This window comes from Emys orbicularis, chromosome 4, assembly GCF_028017835.1.
Source record: "Emys orbicularis isolate rEmyOrb1 chromosome 4, rEmyOrb1.hap1, whole genome shotgun sequence".
Classification (NCBI taxonomy): Eukaryota; Metazoa; Chordata; order Testudines; family Emydidae; genus Emys; species Emys orbicularis.
In genome coordinates this window covers 23629218-23648933 of record NC_088686.1, presented here as the reverse complement: position 1 = coordinate 23648933, position 19716 = coordinate 23629218, and the positions used below count along the sequence as shown (strand labels likewise).

Below are 19716 nucleotides of genomic sequence, written 5' to 3'. Positions count from 1 at the left end.
GAGGCAGGGGCGTAGTGGGGTCGGGGCACAGGGGCTTGCCCCGTTCCCACCCGCCCGCTTCCCGACAGGAGCACCAAGCAGGTGAAACAGGGCCAGGCCTGCGCCTCCACCCCGCTTCCCGGCAGGAGCACCAGGCAGGCAGAACGGGGCAAGGCCCCATGCCCTGACCCTGCTCCCCAGCTGGAATGCCCAGCGGAGCGGCGCAAGACCCCGGTCCCCGACCCACTCCCCAGCAGGAGCACCAGGCAGGGGAAGGCAAACTGTTATAAGGAAACATTGCAGGACTTTAAAGGAGTATGTTCTCTAATAGTGTCATAACTATAAAGGGAAGGGTAACAACTCTCCTGTGTACAGTACTATAAAATCCCTCCTGGCCAGAGACTCCAAAATCCTTTTACCTGTAAAGGGTTAAGAAGCTCGGGTAACCTGGCTGACACCTGACCCAAAGGACCAATAAGGGGACAAGGCTTTTGTTTGTGCTCTTTGTTTTTGGTTGTTGTTCGCTCTTGGGACTGAGAGGGACCAGACATCAATCCAGGTTCTCCACATCTTTCTAAACAAGTCCTCTCATATTTCAAAACTTGTAAGTAAACAGCCAGGCAAGGCGTGTTAGTTTTCCTTTGTTTTCTCAACTTGTAAATGTACCTTTTACTAGAGTGTTTATCTTTGTTTGCTGTATTTTGAACCTAAGACTAGAGGGGGGTCCTCTGACCTCTTTAAGTTTGATTACCCTGTAAAGTTATTTTCCCATCCTGATTTTACAGAGAGGATTTTTACCTTTTTCTTTAATTAAAAGCTTTCTTTTTAAGAACCTGATTGATTTTTCCTTGTTTTAAGATCCAAGGGGTTTGGATCTTGATCCACCAGGAGTTGGTGGAAGGAAGGAGGGGGGATGGTTAATTTCTCCTTGTTTTAAGATCCAAGGGGTTTGGATCTGTATTCACCAGGGAATTGGTGAAAGGTTTCTCAAGGCTTCCCAGGGAAGGGAATTAGCTTTGGGAATGGTGGCAGCGGACCAGATCTAAGCTGGTAGTTAAGCTTAGAAGTTTTCATGCAGGCCCCCACATTTGTACCCTAAAGTTCAAAGTGGGGAAGCAGCCTTGACAAATAGGTCAGCAACCTAATAATGAAACTACGTTAACTGGGATGACGTTAAGTGAGGAGTTACTGTATGTAAGTGTATACGATAAACCCATGAAACATTTAAAAACTAGTTCAAAGAATGCTTTTACAGTAACAGATTAACACTCTCCAAGCATCCTCCAATCATTTTTACAGTCATAGTAAACAAAAACTGGAAATAACCAGAACTTGCAGTTGGAAATCTAATTTCCAAAAGCATTAACATACACGGTGTCCCTAGACCAAGGTGCAAAGAAGACCAAACATTGCCAATATAAACAATTGATTATTTCAGCCAAATATCTGGGGAGGGAGGGATGCATTTGTTTTTTACACGATTCTCCATTTTTAGTAAGAATAGGATGAATATCTGATTTGGATTTGAATTGTATACATTTAGTGTATTTGTGAATTATTGAAGATCACAGATAATGCCTTTAATTTTCAAATACATAGCTAATTAAGAAATGTCATTCTGTTCTATCATATCACAGCATCTGGACTCTTGTTACTTTTCACTGCTGAGTCAGGTAGGGGTTGCAATTTAACTCTAAGGTAAAAAAAGATAGCTAAACGTTTTATGTATATACAATACATTTGCATACACAATTAAGTATTTTTGTGCATAGGTGGTTATTTCTAAAGTTAATGTGTTTATTTTTTCATTGTTTGATATATTTGAAAATATGCAAGTATTTTGTATTGGAGGGAGGGACTTCGTGTCGCAGGGTGAGGGGTTTAGTTTGAGCTGGGCTCAAATACTTGATTGCCCATATCTTGCTGTTAAAAATAAATTCTGGTTTCTTCACTTATAATGAATGCAAGAATTCATTTAATATATACCTGTAAAACATTTGCCATTAGTGAATAATATAATTAGGGCTGTCAAGCAATTAAAAAAATTAATCATGTATATTCATGATGTTAATAATAAAATACCATTTATTTAATTATTTTTGGGTGTTTTCTACATTTTCAATTATTTCAATTACAACAGACTACAAAGGGTACAGTGCTCACTTTACATTTATTTTTTAATACAAATATTTGCATTGTATAAAAGAAAAAAGAAATAGTATTTTCAATTCACCTAATACAAATAATGTAATGCAATTTCTTTATCATGAAAGTTGAACTTACAAATGTAGAATTATGTACAAAAAAAATAACTGCATTCAAAAATAAAACAATGTAAAACTTTACATCCTACAAGTCCACTCAGTCCTACTTCTTGTTCAGCCAATCGCTCAGACAAACAAGTTTGTTTACATTTGCAGGAGATAATGTTGCCCGCTTCTTGTTTACAATGTCACCTGAAAGTGAGAACAGGCATTCACATGGCACTACTGTAGCCGGCATCGCAAGATATTTACATGCCAGATGTGCTATAGATTCATAAGTCCCTTCATACTTCAACCACCATTCCAGGGGACAAGTGTCCATGCTGATGACAGGTTCTGCTTATTAACGATCCAAAGTAGTCTGGACCGACGCATGTTCATTTTAATCATCTGAGTCAGATGCCACATCAGATGGTTGATTTTCTTTTTTGGTGTTTCGGGTTCTGTAGTTTCTGCATTGGAATGTTGCTCTTTTAAGACTTCTGAAAGCATACTCCACACCTTGTCCCTCTCAGATTTTGGAAGGTACTTCAGATTCTTAAACTTTGGGTTGAGTGCTGCAGCTATCTCACATTGGTACCTTCTTTGCGTTTTGTCAAATCTGCAGTGAAAGGTTCTTAAAACAAACATGTGCTGAGTCATCATCTGAGACTGCTATAAAATGAAATATATGGCAGAATACAGGTAAAACACAAAGCAGGGGAGACATACAATTCTCCCCCAAGAAGTTCAGTCACAAATTTAATTAATGTATTATTTTTTTTAACAAGCGTCATCAGCATGGAAGCATGTCTTCTGGAATGGTGGCTGAAGCATTGATGTTTAGCATATCTGGCACGTAAATACCTTGCAATGCTGTGCCATGCGAACGCCTGTTCTCACTTTCAGGTGACTTTGTAAATAAGAAGCGGGCAGCATTATCTCCCGTAAATGTAAACAAACTTGTTTATCTTAGTGATTGCCTGAACAAGAAGTAGGATTGAGTGGACTTGTAGGCTCTCAAGTTTTACATTGTTTGGTTTTTGAGTACACTTATGTAACAACAACAACAAAATCTACATTTGTAAATTGCACTTTCACAATAAAGAGATTACTTGTATGAGGTGAATTTAAAATATATTTCGTTTATCATTTTTACAGTGCAAATATTGGTAATAAAAATAAAGTAGGCACTGTACACTTTGCATTGTGTTGTAACTGAAATCAATATATTTGAAAATGTAGAAAAACATCTAAAAATATTTAATAAATTTCAATTGGTATTCTATTGTTTAACAGTGCACTTAACTGCAACTAATCACAATTTTTTTATCGTGATTAATTTTTTTAATCGGGTGAGTTAACTGCGATTGACAGCCCTAAATATAATATGTTGAGTTCCATTTTTCATTCTAATTCCCCTTACCCTCTCATTTGGTTTCATTTTAGTTATTAAAATATTTTCTCAAAATAATCTTAGCTTGAAGGTGCCTTTTTAAACTTCAGCCCCATTTTCCATGTAGTATTTTTTTCCCCTTGTTTGCCTTGTTACATGCAAATCACCATCACTGCCTAAGTTAATGCATGCCATAAAGTATGCACATAGTGGAACAAGCCAAACTTAATACACCTCTACTCGATACAACGCTGTCCTCGGGAGCCAAAAAATCTTACCGTGTTATAGGTGAAACCGCATTATATTGAACTTGCTTTGATCCGCCCTCCCGGAGCACTGCTTTACTGCGTTACATCCGAATTCGTGTTATATCGAGTAGCGTTATATCGAGATAGATGTCCTTTGCAATATACCTCTCACCTTTTGGAATATTGACTGCCTGATTTATTTTTTCATCCTTAGTGTTGTACCGCAGCTGGTCTTTGCATATTATAAAATAATTTAAAAATCTGTTTAACCATGGAGGGCTAGATGTTAGAAGCTAATGGAGCTCAACTATAATGCCACAGCTATCAGCTACGTTGTAGTTTAGTGCAGTGGTTTTCAAACTGCGGGTTGCATAATGTAAGGCACTGGGATGCGGCGGCTCTGATCAGCACTGCTAACTGGACCATTAAAAGTCCTGTTGGAGGTGCTGCCCGACTAAAGCAGGCTAGTTCCTACCTATTCTGACACCGTGCTGCGCCCCGGAAGCAGCCAGCAGCAGGTCTGGCTCCTAGGTGCGGGAGGCACGGGGCTCTGCGCGCTGCCCCTGCCCCGAGCACCAGCTCTGCACTCCCACTGGCCGGGAACCAGCCACTAGGAGCTGGGGGGGCGGTGCCTGCGGGCAAGAGCTGCACAGAGCTGCTTGTGCGCCTCTGTCTATGAGCCGGACCTGCTGCTGGCCACTTCCAGGGCACAGCGTGGTCCGTGGTGCCAGGACAGGCAGGAAGCCTGCCTTAGCACCCCCGCTGTGCCACTAACCAGGAGCCGCCTGAGGTAAGCCTGCACCCCAGTCCTGAGCCCCCCAACCCAGAACCCTTTGCACCCCAAATCCCTCATCCCTGGCCCCAGCCCAGAGCCCTGACCCCCTCCTGCACCCCAACCCCAGCCCTAATCCTCTCTCACACCTCAAACCCCTCATCTCCAGCTCCGTTGGGTCGCGGGCATCAACAATTTTCTTCAACTGGGTCGCCAGAAAAAAAGTTGGAAAACCACTGGTTTAGTGCAACTAATATACTGCACAGTGCAGTACCATCCACTGCTCCCAGGCAGTCCTGAGAAGGCTCAAACTGCTACAGCCTCTGTGGTCTCCTGCCACTGCAACACACAGGCTATGTCTACACTACACACCATTTTCAGCAGTATGTAGCTACACGTGTCAGTGAAGGGCTCTGGTGCGGGGAGGCAGCAGGAAAAGGCTTTAGCAGCTCCCCACCACTGGAGCCTTTTACTGCGGCAGGGAAAGATTCTGGCAATGGGGAAAGACTCACTGGGGAACTTCCGGAGCCTTTCCTTGCAACGGGGAAAGGCTCCAGCAGCAGGGAGGCAGTGGGACACTACGTTGCTAAAAATAATATGGACAGGAAAGCACAGCTTGGGCTAGTAGAGAGCCTTGTAGTGTATGCACTCAGGTACATACCCACACCCTCCAGGCGTGTCTACTCTACTCACCTAAGCAGTGCCTCACTGTCTACACTGCTACTTAAACCTGTACTGGGAGGCTGCCCGAGTACATATTCTACACACTGCCAAAAGAAGCGTGCATTGTAGACACAGCCATAGACTGCAAGCAGCAGAGGGAGGAACCACAGAAAAGGGAATAAGGCTTCTGTGGGGTTTTTTCACATTAATTCACAGAGGCAGAATCTAGGGTTCCCTGAATCTGCTCCTTGTCGCTACTCTTTTCCTTCTACCTCTGCATTTGGTTCTGAGCCTGGAGGTGGTAGGTGGAAGGAAGGGAAATGGTTCTGTGCCTGGGGATGGATGGGCTTCCTGGACTTGGAAGATTTGAGGAGGGCTTGTCAGCTGGCAGGGGCAGAGTGGGTGATGATTCAAAGATAAGGGAATAGATCTGACCTGATGAGAAGTTACGTAGGAAGAAGAGGGGTACTTAGCTTGTGAGCATAAGGGGATGTGGCGAGTTTTAAACTGGTTGGGTTGAGTTGGCAGGGATGAGTGCAGGACAGAGTACAACCAATTGGTGGAGTGGGCGTGAGGTGAGAGAACACGAGGGGAAAGGTAAGGCTAGACACGAGTTGAAGAAGTTGAGGGTAGGACAGAACAGTGAAGGTATGACTCAAATACTGTGTTCTCCCTCCTTGTCCTGTACTGTAAAATGTCTGTTTCTTATATTTAAAAGGAGAGAGGATGAGAAAAAGTGTACCACTTCTTCCTTCCCACCTCCCTTTCTTATGCCACCTCCTAAACACTTTCTTTGCACACTCATGCCTGATTGGAGTCCCAGTTTTTCACTTTGAAAACAGACTTTCTTTGAGTCATGTCCCTATGGGTGCTCCACTTAAGAAGCATGTGTGCCCCACATGCCTTCAATTGAAGATCTTCATTAGCAGCAGCCATGTGGCCTGCGCAAGCATCCTCATACTGCACACCAAGCCTAAATAGGTCTGTGCGGGCCTTTCCTTCTCAACCATCTCAGCTTGAGACCGAACTTTAACACGTCTGCTTCAAGGTGCCTTGCTTAAAACACTTTCTTCCTAGTTGCTAGTTTAGTTTTTTTTAGTTTAGTACTTAAGAGGATTGTTTTTTTCCTCTCTTCTTTTGGGGAGGCTCACCTTCCTCAGGAGGACATGCCTATCTCCCCAGGGTTTAAATGCCTAACTTGCCAGTTAGCAAAGGCCACTCCTAGTAAGGTTGCTGGCTAAGAGATGCACTTCTGTGGGATGTGTGAAACTTCTGTCTAGCCCTTAAGTTCAGGGCAAGGAAGAACTTGGAGATCGAGTTTAGGCTACTTACAATTAAGGCTGCGAGTTTGTCACAGAGGTCATGCAAGTCACGGGATTCTGTGACTTTCCGGGACCTCTGCAGCAGACAGTATGGCTGGCCCAGGGACCACCTGAGGAGCTTGGGCAACCCCTGGGCCAGCCGCACTGGCCGCTGCTGGGGCAGTCTCAGGGCTGGGGTGCAGGAGGGAGTGGGCGGTGCTTACCTTGGGAGACTCCCCGGAAGCAGCGACATGTCCCTCCCTCTCAGCTCCTATCTCCACCCCCCCGAGCACCCAGTCCTGAATAGGGACCTCCTTTCAATCTCAGAGCAGGGCTCTCCTACCCATACATGCAGGAACCCATTTTTTGATATCCCCAGAGAGAAAAAAAGATGATTTTTGGGGAAGACATCACAGGTGGTGGGAACAACCTTTGATACTACTTCCTCTCCTGTATGGTCCCCCACAATGGCCATATTGGGATATCTGGACTAATCAAGACTTTTATTAAGAATATTACCAAGTGATGATATTTCTAATGATGAAAGATATGTAGAATCAACCCCTCAATAAGAAGCAGATACAACAAAAAGTGCCTCTACAGAAGAATTGGACAATAAATGCTTGGAGGAGATGGCTCAAGAGCTATAATTGAACAATGGATGTCAAATTAGAACTAGTAAAATCAACATGTTACACAGACACTTCTTTTCAGCTAAACACATTGAAGGTTAATACAACAATCTGATCCGTGCAGGTGGACTGTTGTGCCGATGTAGAGACCCACTGTCTTTATGGGCAGGAGGAGCAGCAACCTGTGGGATCCAGTCAAGTGGGAGGCAGGAGCAGCCCAGGCACCCAATGAATACACCCAGGTAGAGCAGAGGCAGGGATAAGACCAGGGAGCAGAGCTGGGGGTAGGGAGGAGAGCCCAGCCAGCCAGCCCACCAGTAAGGAAGAAAAGCCATTATGTTAAAATGTGATGGCAAAACATGACCTGTGAGCCTGGGGCTGGAGAGGAAAAAACAGTGCAAGGAGGTGGACGTGGAGCATGAGATATATGGGGAGATGTGAAATGAGTCACATTTTAAGCATGTAAATAACACTCAGCAATGTTAATATGTAAATAGGGGCTAGGGACATAAATAACAGCATTAGAGCTGGTTAAAAAAAAATCAAAAAATGTAATTTCAATAAACATTTTCATCACAATTGTGAATTTTGGCATTTTCATTTTATGATGAAAATTCCATCCTGGTTTTCAATCAGCAAAATATAAACTCTACAAAAACACCAAACCCCACCACCATGTATTCCTGGGCCTGAAGCTAGATGGTCTGTATCTGAATGTGGCCTTTTCCGGACAGGAACATTTGAGACGCTCAATTTTTTTTCTTTTAAATCAGAGCCAGAATTTTTTCCAAAATGATTGAGTAAGCTATTCTTTGGCACCAGTCCTGCTTAAAACATAGCAATATGACAAGACTGCAGCATAACAATGGCAGAGATGTTAAAACCAATTTAAAATGTCAGAGTCCCAATTCTCCCACGACTAACGCAGATAAGTCAACTAGAGTTACTTGATCCTGTGCTTATTTTGAAAAGGCTCAACACATGGTACACAACAAAGACTAAACACATCTCAAATCTATCCTGAGAGCTTCCATAAAACCCAACACAACCATAACTCAGTCTTGATGACTTTACTTGGGCTAGGTCTACACTATGGGGGGGAGGGGGAGGGTCGACCTAAGATACGCAACTTCAGCTACGTGAATAGCGTAGCTGAAGGTGCGTATTTTAGGTCGACTTACCTGGCTGTGAGGACGGCAGCAAGTCGACTGTTGCCGCTCCGCCATCGACTCCGCTTCCGCCTCTTGCCGCGGTGGATTTCCGGAGTCGACGGCAGAGCGATCAGGGATCGATTTTATCGCGTCTTCACTAGACGCGATAAGTCAATCCCCAATAGATCGATTGCTACCCGCCGATCCGGCGGGTAGTGAAGACATGCCCTTGAACTACCTGCATGAGTAAGGTTTGTAGGGGAGAGCACACACAATGCATACCATGTCATTCTGCCACTAGAGGCAGGAAGGGGTTTGCTTGATTTTTCAGGCAGGGCTATTTCTTTATGAAAGGGAATTCACATCTAAATTTTTCAAAGCAACAAATAATTTGAAGTGGCTTTGAGACTAATTGAGTTGGGAGAACAAAATTAGATCTGTACTGGTTTGACAAAACTCTTATTTTAAGACCACAGAAAGATACAGGGCTGTATTTTCCTTTGCATAGGAACAACATTGTTACACCAATAGTGCTTAGGACTACTTTCATTATGTTGAAGGAAAAGTACAAGAACTGTCATACTTTGAAACACAACATATTCTTTAGTGATGCAAAAAAAAAAATCCATATCTAAAAAATGATTGGTGCAGAGAGAGGAAAATTTGGCAAAAACTGCAGAAAATTATTCTGATTTTTGCCAGAAGAGCAATTTCTAAAAAAAAGAGCAATTTCTATTTTTTAAAACAAAGCATTGTGAAGGTCTCTCACACATAATGTGAATTTCTGTTTAATGGCCGGGACATCAGACAGAAATTCGGCAACATTTCTTACCTAGTTCTATTGATGCTTTCACTCAAAATATTTCAATTATCATTTCTGTAATACTATAAGCATGCATAGAGATTTACAGACACAAAAAGGCACATGCCCTGCACCCAAGGTATTTAAGGGTTTCCAGAGTATGTCTTAAATACAGAGATGGCACAAGAGAGAACAAGTAAAAGGTTGGGGTAAGAGAGGATCTGAGTATTGCAAAATTATCTGCTGAATCAGCAGGGAAGCATACAGATATTTTCAATCTACAACACGCAGTGCCATGGGCAGTAGCTGTTAAATGAACAACCCTTGTCTTGGCCATAGTTTGGATTCCACACTGCAATTACCAACCACAAAGGAAGCCTTAAAGAAGCACTATCAACTTAATCATATGTGCAAACAAACATTTACATAGCACACCTTTAATTACTACAAAGGAAAAAAAGTTTTAAAAGCTAATTTACTTAGCACTATTTCTCCTCTGTACTCTCAGCATTTCCCTCAGCTGGAATAATGAAAATAATTTAAGGTGTTTTCACTGTCATTCATAGTCACTTTCACTTTCAGGTTCTTGTAGTGCCAATGTTTGGGTTTCAGACACTGTATAAGGATGTCATGTTTATAAAAACAGCTGCAGTAAAATGCTAATCTGTATTTCACAATCACAAAGCAACACATGTAGTTTCTTAATGCATGTTTATTAAACAAAGAGAAGAAGGAGATCAAGATCTCACTCTAGCCAGTTTCCAACATACTCTGTTGCTCTGATTTAGTTCTCTCCTCTCTGCAGTGTTTTTTGCAGATTAACTTAATGTAAGTGCAAAAATAACAGGAGTACTTGTGGCACCTTAGAGACTAACAAATTTATTAGAGCATAAGCTTTCGTGGGCTACAACCCACTTCTTCGGATGCATATAGAGTGAAACATATATTGAGGAGATATATATACACACATACAGAGAGCACGAACAGGTGGGAGTTGTCTTACCAAGTCTGAGAGGCCAATTAAGTAAGAGAAAAAAAACTTTTGAAGTGATAATCAAGATAGCCCAGTACAGACAGTTTGATAAGAAGCAAGTGTGAGAATACTTACAAGGGGAGATAGATTCAATGTTTGTAATGGCTCAGCCACCCCAATCCCTATTTAGCCCTGAGTTGATTGTGTCTAGTTTGCAATGTAAGTGTAGTTTGTTTAATGTAAGTGCAAGATAGAATGTTAGTTGCAACAACGTTTTATAATAAAAAAATACAATAATTAAACTTTTCTGTTGCTAGTAGGTAGCTGATGTTCCAGTTAATACAGCATTTCACACATTTTTCAAAGCTGAACATCCTTTCAGAAAATGAGATGGTCCCTACAGCTCCACCATGTGGTGTTAAAGATTTACACATCTTCCATGTCCTTGCCCAGCTATTCACCATCCCCACTCCACTTTGGGAGATGCTTGTGTAGATCTTTGTAACATGAAATGTCCCCTCCTTTGTGTTTTGATAAGCAGTGAACTTAATCATTGTTACCAATGTTGACATCTGGGTTAGCAGCACCCATTATTATGAAGGGGGCAGGTCCAATCTCAAAACTATTCTTCTACAAACTCAGGCACACATTGCTGTACCAGCTACACTCCCCTCACATTTTAAAGGTTTTCCTCACAACCACGGCAGCTAGAGACTTTTTCAGAAAATGAGATTCTGGAGAATAAGACTGTCTACACTAGAGACCTTATAGTAGCTGTAGTTGCGCTCCTGTAAGATCTCTCATGTAGCTGCTCTATGCCGACAGGAGAGGGCTCGCCCATCAACATAATTAAACCACCCCCAACGAGCAGCGGTAGCTGTGTCGGTGGGAGAATCTCTCCGGCCAACATAGCACGTTCAGGAGGGTGTTTTTTCACACCCCCGAGCAACATAAGTTTTCCTGACATAAGTGGTAGTGTAGACATGACCTAATTCAGAGGTCTGTTTGCAACCCTTCCCCTCTGCCAGTCCTTCACACCGCCTGGTGGGGGATATACCACACACTTTGAAAAACTGTCAGTCCATTTGCATGGGTTTGGTTTTTTTTAAGATTAAAATAAACCAGGGATATTTTTTTCTATAATATATGCTCTAGTTCAAACAGGAATTATTTTTTGGGAAGTTCTGTGGTCTGTGTTATACAGGAGATCAGACTAGACAATCAGAGTGGTCCTTTCTGGCCTTAGAATCTATGAATTGTTGAATAAAAGAGAATTAACCCTTAAGGGGCTGGACTCATTAAATTGTGCAAAACCTATATCTAACAAAAGTGTTGTTTATTTAAATGGCCCAGTTAAAAAACACAATTAGGACTAATCTAATGAGTGTAAAGTACATGTGGGAGTGCTAAACTGCAGTGTGGGACCACGGCGTGGATCTTGCCATCTGATTGATTTGTATGTGCAGGCTCCTGTGCTGATGAAGATTACTGGAGTGGGGCCCAAGTCAGCCCACATCATGTCATTTAATTTGGTCATTAGCCTAGCTCTTTTCTAATCTACTGAGTATTCAGTAGATGTCAGATTTTTATATGTTCATTTTATACATTTCATTTTTACTGTCCCCTAATTTGGCTTTTTTTACATATGAATTTTTTAACAGAATTTTTTTCTCTTTGGAACAATTAGATAAGGGGCCATTCTGCTCTGTTACACCAGTTACATCAGCATAACTGAGAGTGGAATTTAGCCCAACCTGCCATATGCTGCAATAGGACCAGAAGGGATGTACCTTTTTACCCACGACACCCTGCTGAAGTCAATGGCATCCCATATGGTCACAAGATTCGCCCACATGGACCTGATGGCAGGATAAGATTTTTTCCCCCCACTCTTGATTACCTGGCAACCGCAGGTTACAGCTGCTTGGTTAGTACTGTCAAGAACAAATAAAACTAAAAACCTTAAAATGTAAACGGTAAGAGTTCCCATTCAAAGCAGCAAGAACTGGCCGGGCTCCCCAGCCTTACAAAACTCCCATGGAAATGTATCAGTCCGGCTGCAAATTCTAGTCTCCCGCCCTTTATTATGGCCAGAATGAACAAGATGGCATTTCACTTGCGTGTTTTTCAAAAACATGCTACTTGCCTTAGGCGAGCAGGCGCATAGGCTGTTGCCAGGACAGGTCTGCTCCAGACATGGGGGCAAACGTTCAGAAAGGGCCGCCACGCACAGTCCTGCAAACATCTGCAGTGGGCGCGCTTGCGAGTTAACGGGGCTCCTGGCACTTGTTCCCCTTCGCGCACCCAACGGCCCGCTGCTGCCCAGGCATGCCATGGGGCGTGGCGCCTGGCTGCGGCTGGGAGGTACTTTACTGTGATGGGGGCTGGCGCAATGCAGAGCAACCCCGACCGAGACAGTCACGGGGGGCTTGTCCCGTCCTTTGACTTTTCTGAAGCAGAAACTCCGCTCTCCCCTGCCCCTCCCCCTCCCCCCACTGCAGCGTCTGAGGAAACGCTTTGTAACGCACTCGCTAGACAAACGGCTGGGCGAGGCAGCCCGGAGCTTCTAGTCATTTCTCTCGCCTGCCTGCCTGCCGCGGGACCAGCCTTGCCCCCACTGAACTTCAGCTCCCAGGATGCACTTGTGAAGGCCGGTTCTGTCCCGGTGCATTGTGGAACTTATAGTTTTCCCTTTTGACGTTGCGATGAGCGAGCTAGGCGGTAGGAACTACATTCCCCAGCCTGCATTTGGTCCGCGCCGTGGCGGATCTGCCTGCCCAAGGCAAAGCGGGATTTGTCGCCTTGTTGGTCGCCTTTCTCGTCAGGTTTGTGATCTCAGTGAATGACAGCTCCCAGGATGCTCTAGGTCGCAGAGTCGCCCCCCTCACCCCGTTCAAATGTGCATGCTGGGATTTGTAGTCATTCTCTTCGGCTCTGTCGTGCGCGTCCGGGCTGTGGGGACTACACTTCCCAGGCCGCCCCGCGGCGGGGGGCGGGGGAGGGAGGTGGTTACAAGGCGGTGCGGTGGGTGTGGCTGGCTCAGTAGTACTAGGCGGTGGTTCAGGAGCAGGAGCAGATTTTGGGCTGTGTCTGGCTGTCTCGGGATGTCGGATGGGGGTCCCGGCGGAGGCGGCGAGGAGGGCGGCCTGGAGGTGCCCGGCTCGGCGGTGCAGAATGTGGCCGATGTCTCGGTGCTGCAGAAGCTTTTGCGGAAATTGGTGCCGCTGCTGCTGGAGGACGGCGGGGAGGTCCCTGCCGCGTTAGAGGCGGCGCTGGAGGAGAAGGGAGCCCTGGAGCAGATGCGAAAGTTCCTCTCCGACCCGCAGGTGCACACGGTGCTGGTGGAGCGATCCACGCTCAAGGGTGAGAGCCGGGCCGGGCACCGAGCCGCTGCGGGGGGGAGGAGGGGGCGCCTCCCTCTGCTGCAGATGGTAGCTGCCAAGATGGCGGCAGCTGCCGCTTTGTGCGCCGCGGTGACTGTTCTTCCCCCGCTCCCTGTGACAGGCCTGGGCGTGCCTGTGACCTCCCCGCATACACACACGCAGTGAGGGGCGGATCTGTGACTCCCGCCATATATAGACACACAGTTTGGGTGGGTCTGTGATCCCCCTGTATCCCCACCCCGTCCCCCAGGGGAGATGCTGACCCCACATGCAGTGTGGTGTACCCTGTAACACGTTATTGCAATAGGAAGAGGGGAGACAGCCCCATCAACAATTCCCTGATTTCCCCCCAAGGGGTGGAACTGGCTCCCCCTGCATTGGAATAGAGAGAAGACGAGATGCTGAAACCCACCCAGCAACACACCTGCTCCATTCCCACAGGGAGGGAATGTACCATAACCTTGGTCCTGAAAGCTAATCCAAAACCTATACAGAGGGGTACTAACATGTCTGTGCTGCGGGAAGATAAAATTGCCCGAAATTGGTACTTCAGTTATAAATTATGGATATCAAGAAATCAACATTTGTGGACGCTGCCTTATATGAACTGTGGCTGAAATCAAAGTCAGGATGATAAAACGTTCCCATGAGCTATGTATGTATTGTTTTGTCTAGTTTCTATCTTGGCTTTGCAGCACTGAAGTGCTTGGAAGCCTTTAATTTGGACCTCCTTCACAACAAACAGCATCTGACTTTATTGCAGTGTTGGGCTACATGTCCCCCCAAAGCTCTTTATAAAGTAATATGTAGATGCTGGCTCAAAGCTCTTATGTAAGTAAATACAACAGCCGTTGTGCCTTCACATAGACTTCCCTGTTGGTACCTGATTTGAAAAGATAAGGGCGTGATGTTAGGATTTTTCCTTGGTCAATTTGAGAAGTATCAAAGGATCATTAATTTCTGTGTGACTAGTTCACAGATCCAGGCAGAAGGAGTCTGCCTCAAATTTCATCTGAAGGACTGCGCCTGCCACAGTGTTGCAAAGTACTGCAGTGCAGTTTAAACAGTGGGTATGAGCCAGTGCTGTTGAAGGACTTGGATGTGTGATGTTATGGCCTAGAGCAGTGGTTGTCAAACTTTTGTACTGGTGACCCCTTTCACATAGCAAGCCTCTGAGTGTGAACCCCCCCTTATAAATTAAAAACACTTTTTAATATATTTAACACCATTATAAATGCTGGAGGCAAAGGTTTGATCTTTTGGGATCTGCGAAGGACTGTAATTAGACACGTGCATGTGGCCTACTTAGACATTTGGGCTCCACCCTGCGAGGTGGGAGGGTCCCAGAGCTCAGTCTGCCCAAGCCTGTCTCTGCACCTCAGTTAAACAGCCCCTCCACTCAGGCACAGGGGGCTTGGGTCATTTTTAATTGTCATGTAGACATACCCTCAGATGCTTTATTTTTTGTATAGAGGAACCAGACAAAGGTGCACCTCTATATGGGGAGAGCAGTTTTGCTAAAATTCTAAATCTTGTTTTAAGTAAGTCATCAAAAAGGGATCTGTTCTACGCTAATAGCCTAAACAGCAACGTTTAAAATACCACATTCTAGAAATGGTTTTGTTAACATTTTTCAAACTGATCCATGTTACTTTTATGGACACTCTTGGTCAGCTTCAGCCACTAAAAATTAATACCCTGACCACTCATACGTTGAATTTTTAAAAGATTAAAAACCTTCTGAAAAAGTGTGCTGGAAATATAGTACTGATGAGCTCACTAGAACTGTGCTTCCTGTCAGCATCACCTGGCATAATAGAATTTACTTCTGGAAATATGCTGCTGGATTATCAGTGCTTTTACACTACTAATACAGTAGGAAGGAGGTTAAATACCTTTAAGTGCAATGGGTAGAGTTCTAGTGCCCGTGCTTCGTTACGAAGCTAAAATGTTTAGTGTTGCCTTTTCTACCGTGACTTGAAAATGTAAAGCACCAGGTGCTGACTACTATCAACTGTCAGAACAAGAGCTAGACTTCAGATCACGAAGATTCACCAGTTAATCTTATCAAACATAAATTGTATGCTGTTAAATGGTTGGTTTCATCAGGACCTCAAGGGCACCTACCACAATGGGCTATTACTAGTCCATGGGCTTTAGGTGCTACAGTAATACAAAATAAAACTCTGGTAGTTCATCTTTTGGAGGCATTGGGAGAACAGGAGAGTAATGCTCCTGTTCTTTTTGTCACTTGGGTGTGTCGTCTTCAGATGGCGATTGCTTTGTGCTGCATTGCAGTGGTTTCAGTGCCAGCATGCACAGCGATTACATCACCTTGTGACTCGCTAGCTAAGTTGGGGAAACAGTCATTTTCTCTCTCTCTCCCCTTTTCCTTAATATAATTTGAAGTATTTGAAAAATATGAAGGTAAGTTATGAAAAGGAATTAAACTGACAATCTTGTGGCATGTTCTTGCAGGTCTTTAAGCATAGAGAGATAACAAAACTTTGTGTATTTTTAAAAAGCCATAACTCAGTCTTTGTATTGTGAGGAAACGCTGCAAATCTCTCTTGAAATCAGCATGTAAGGAGTTGGCTTGTAATATGCTTTCACTACAGATATTCATACAGGAGGCAGCCTAGAAAAAGGGGGAGCAGTAGTGATCCTGAAGTAACTAATCTCTTGTAATAAAGCCATAAACTCCTCTGTTTTGAGGAGTCTTGCGTTTCTAGGTTCTAAGTCATGGTTAGTACAAATGAAAATATATTTTGATATGTTCTATCCAATTCTGTTGACACCTGAAATTATTTGTTTTGTTATGATTTCAAATCTAGATGATACATGGGTACAAATGAGCTCCTGCACGAGTAGGTGTGAGGTAGATGTGGTGGAGAGGGATGGGTTAATAGGCTTTTAAGTGTATGTTAGAGGTTTTTAATATATCAAATTCTGTTTGCAGAGGATGTGGGTGATGAAGGAGAAGAGGAAAAAGAAGTTGTATCCTATAGCATTAATACTGACATTCATTATGGGCTAAAGTCAAACAGGTGAGTGCAGTTTTACTGAAATCTGATATGAATGCTTTAGGACTAGGAAAAGCTAGTCCTATAATCCTTAGGCTAACACACACATAGTAGTAAGTAGAGCTTATATAGTGCTTTTCATGTTCAGATTGCTCTACGAACATCTAGCTTCACAAAAGCGCACGCGTTCGTTATCTCTCTCTCTCTCTCTCTAATATGCTTGCATATTTGTGTCGTCATTGTCTAGCCCTAGCATGCATTTTTCTCTGTGAAGCTAAAATATATTAGAAGAAATCTTACACCAGAAAATGGTGTGCCTTCAATTACCATGATTATAGACTTGATTGCTCTTAGTTTTCTGTCAGTCTAAAATGGATGAATATAAAAACCTAATACATTCAGCTACTAGTAAAAGTTTTGCTCTCTCACTTTTAAAAGTGTACCCGGTAAAGCACATTAGCATGTAAGGTCTGAAATACACCTCCTATTCTTGTGTTCTAATAGAGCTACTGTAATTTACTGTATTCTGGAATTAAATGTCGTATAGTTAACTAATATTTTTCTTTGCTCCACAGTTTGGCGTTCATTAAGCGTACACCAGTGATCGATGCTGACAAACCAGTGTCCTCCCAACTGAGAGTGGTTACTCTTAGTGAAGATTCTCCTTACGAAACATTACATTCTTTCATTAGCAATGCTGTTGCTCCCTTTTTTAAGTCCTATATCAGAGAGTCTGGCAAAGCAGACAGGTAATTCTGTTAAATACAAATAATAGTTTTTCAGTACTAATGAAAAATGGATCAAAAAGAATGTGGGGCTGAGGCAAATAAACGCTTCATTTTCCTGTTAAAATTAACTTAAAGTTGTTGGATGTAATTCAAGTTATATGGACACAAATGCATGCAATTTATGTATGCCTGTTGGTCTAGCTTTTAATTTGGTAATGTTTTTTTTTTTCCCCTCAGGGATGGTGATAAAATGGCTCCATCAGTTGAGAAAAAAATTGCAGAACTTGAAATGGGACTGCTGCATTTGCAGCAGAATATTGAAATTCCAGAGATCAGTTTGCCAATTCATCCAATTATTACTAATGTTGCCAAGCAATGTTATGAGCGTGGAGAAAAGCCAAAGGTTACTGACTTTGGTGAAAAGGTTGAGGACCCAACTTTTCTCAACCAGCTACAGTCTGGAGTTAACCGATGGATTAGAGAAATACAGAAGGTAAAATTGCAGAACCAAATGTCAGACTACATGGTAGAAACTCCTGTGTCATTCTTTAAGGGTGTGAAAACCTCTTCTTTTGCTGTTGGCCTCTTAACTGTATTGTAAAAGCTTACTCTAAACTTAGGGCCAGATTCTCAGCCAGTGTAAAGTTGAGAACCTGGCTCATGTTCTTTGCCTTTAAGTAAATTGTTACTAATAAAATGCTGGCTAATTTTGCATCTTTCCATTCAGGTAGTAAAAACTGACTGAAATTTAAAAAAACGTTTAAAGGGACTGGTGCAGAAGGCTGGTACTGAGTAGAGCAGATCTGGGAAAATGTTTGTTACTAGTATGTATAAAAGTTCTGCCCCACGGTGGTTCCCATGCTTTGCTTTAGTGAGGGTGGCAGCTTACTTTGCATTGCCATAGTGTTGCTCAACTCTGCTCCAAGTAAAGTTCTGAACCCATTGTAAAAGACTTACAGTATCCTGAATGAACTTCACTGAATTAGTGAAACCTTATTGGAGTAGTTTTAACATCTTTGGAGTTCATCAGATTAAAAATGCAAATGTACTATTGTGAGATTTCCTGCTAAACAAGTACCAAGCAGCCAAGATTAATACAATGGATCTCCAAAGACCCCCTTTATCTTAAAACTTCACATTGTTTCAGAAGGGTTTCCCCTAGGAGGGGAGAGGTAATGTAATTCCTCTGGTTATCAACACTTTGAAGCCACATCCCTGTCTCCAGATATAGTTCAAACCGGATTCTAGAGAGACTAGCAAAGAGAAGACCTTTGGATGAATAACATGAGTTCAGACTGATTCGGGGCATCTTCCTGATCCAGGTAGCGGATAGTACTTCGGGTCTATGGAGGGCCCCAGTCCTTAGGGAAGGACTTGCTTACTGAGTCCCCAAGTGGCTGTGTGCTGGTTCTGAGAGAAGCTGTGATGAGCTGATAACCAGAAGGACTCCCCTATGTTGTGTGGGGGTTAAGGGACTGCTTGTGACAGTTTGTGTTAGGGTTTAGGTTCCTCATAAGCTTTTTAGCCCTTTATTTTTAAATGGTTTCTCTAGGGATTTTTGCTTTAAGAATAAAAAGAACGAAGGTGCCACAAGTACTCCTCATTCTTTTTGCTGATAGACTGTCATAAACATACAGTTAAGGGTTGATTTCCTCTTTTACTTGTAAAGGGTTAAGAAGCTCACATAACCTAGCTGACACCTGACCAGAAGGACCAATAAGGGGATAAGATAGTTTAAAATCTGGAAGGGGGGAAAGGGTTGGTTTTTTTTTTTTTTTTTTCCCCCCGTCTGTGCAGTGTGGGCTTTTGCTGGAAACAGAGAAAGCAGGAACCATCCAACTCCTATAGGGTAGTGAGTATTTAGAGAAGGAATGTGTTAAATTACTTCTATTTTCTTGTTTGTGGGTTCTTTTGCAAATAAGAAGGAAGATAAATTTGGGTTCTTTGTGTAACTTTAAAGTTTTGCCTAGAGGGAAACCCTCTGTTTTAAATTGATTGTCTGTGAGATTGTAAGATTAGAATGAAAGATAGAGGTACTCCTTTCACCTTTTTCTTTAATTAAAATTCTTCTTTTAAGAACCTGATTGATTTTTCATTGTTTTAAGTTCCAAGGGTTTTGGATCTGTGTTCACCAGGACTAACTGGTGAGGGGGATTCCCAAGCCTACCCAGGAAAAGGGGTGTAGGGGTTTGGGGGAGGAATCATTTTCAAGTCTGCCCAGAAAAGGGGGTTAGGGACTTGGAACTCTGCCTTCCTCCAAATATCTCCCAAGTGGCTCTCCCTAAATATCTGGTTAACGCTTGGTGGTGGCAGCGTACTGTTAACCTAAGCTGGTAAAAATAAGCTTAGGGGGTCTTCCATGCAGGTCTCCACATCTGTACCCTAAAGTTCAGAGTGGGGAGGGAACCTTGACATGGTGGCA

At 43.3% G+C, this 19716-nt stretch overlaps 1 protein-coding gene across 1 annotated transcript in view; it reads left to right on the top strand.

Annotated features, from left to right (window-relative positions):
* Window positions 1-13219: 13219 nt before the first annotated feature.
* The window catches only part of LOC135877486 (cytoplasmic dynein 1 heavy chain 1), a 76191-nt gene continuing 69694 nt past the window's right edge, over window positions 13220-19716 (top strand). Inside the window, exons 1-4 of the mRNA XM_065402927.1 lie at window positions 13220-13523; window positions 16503-16590; window positions 17142-17315; window positions 17532-17787. Of these exons, the coding sequence (XP_065258999.1) occupies window positions 13265-13523; window positions 16503-16590; window positions 17142-17315; window positions 17532-17787 (777 nt within the window). The 5' untranslated portion in view covers window positions 13220-13264. The remainder of the gene's footprint in view (window positions 13524-16502; window positions 16591-17141; window positions 17316-17531; window positions 17788-19716) is intronic.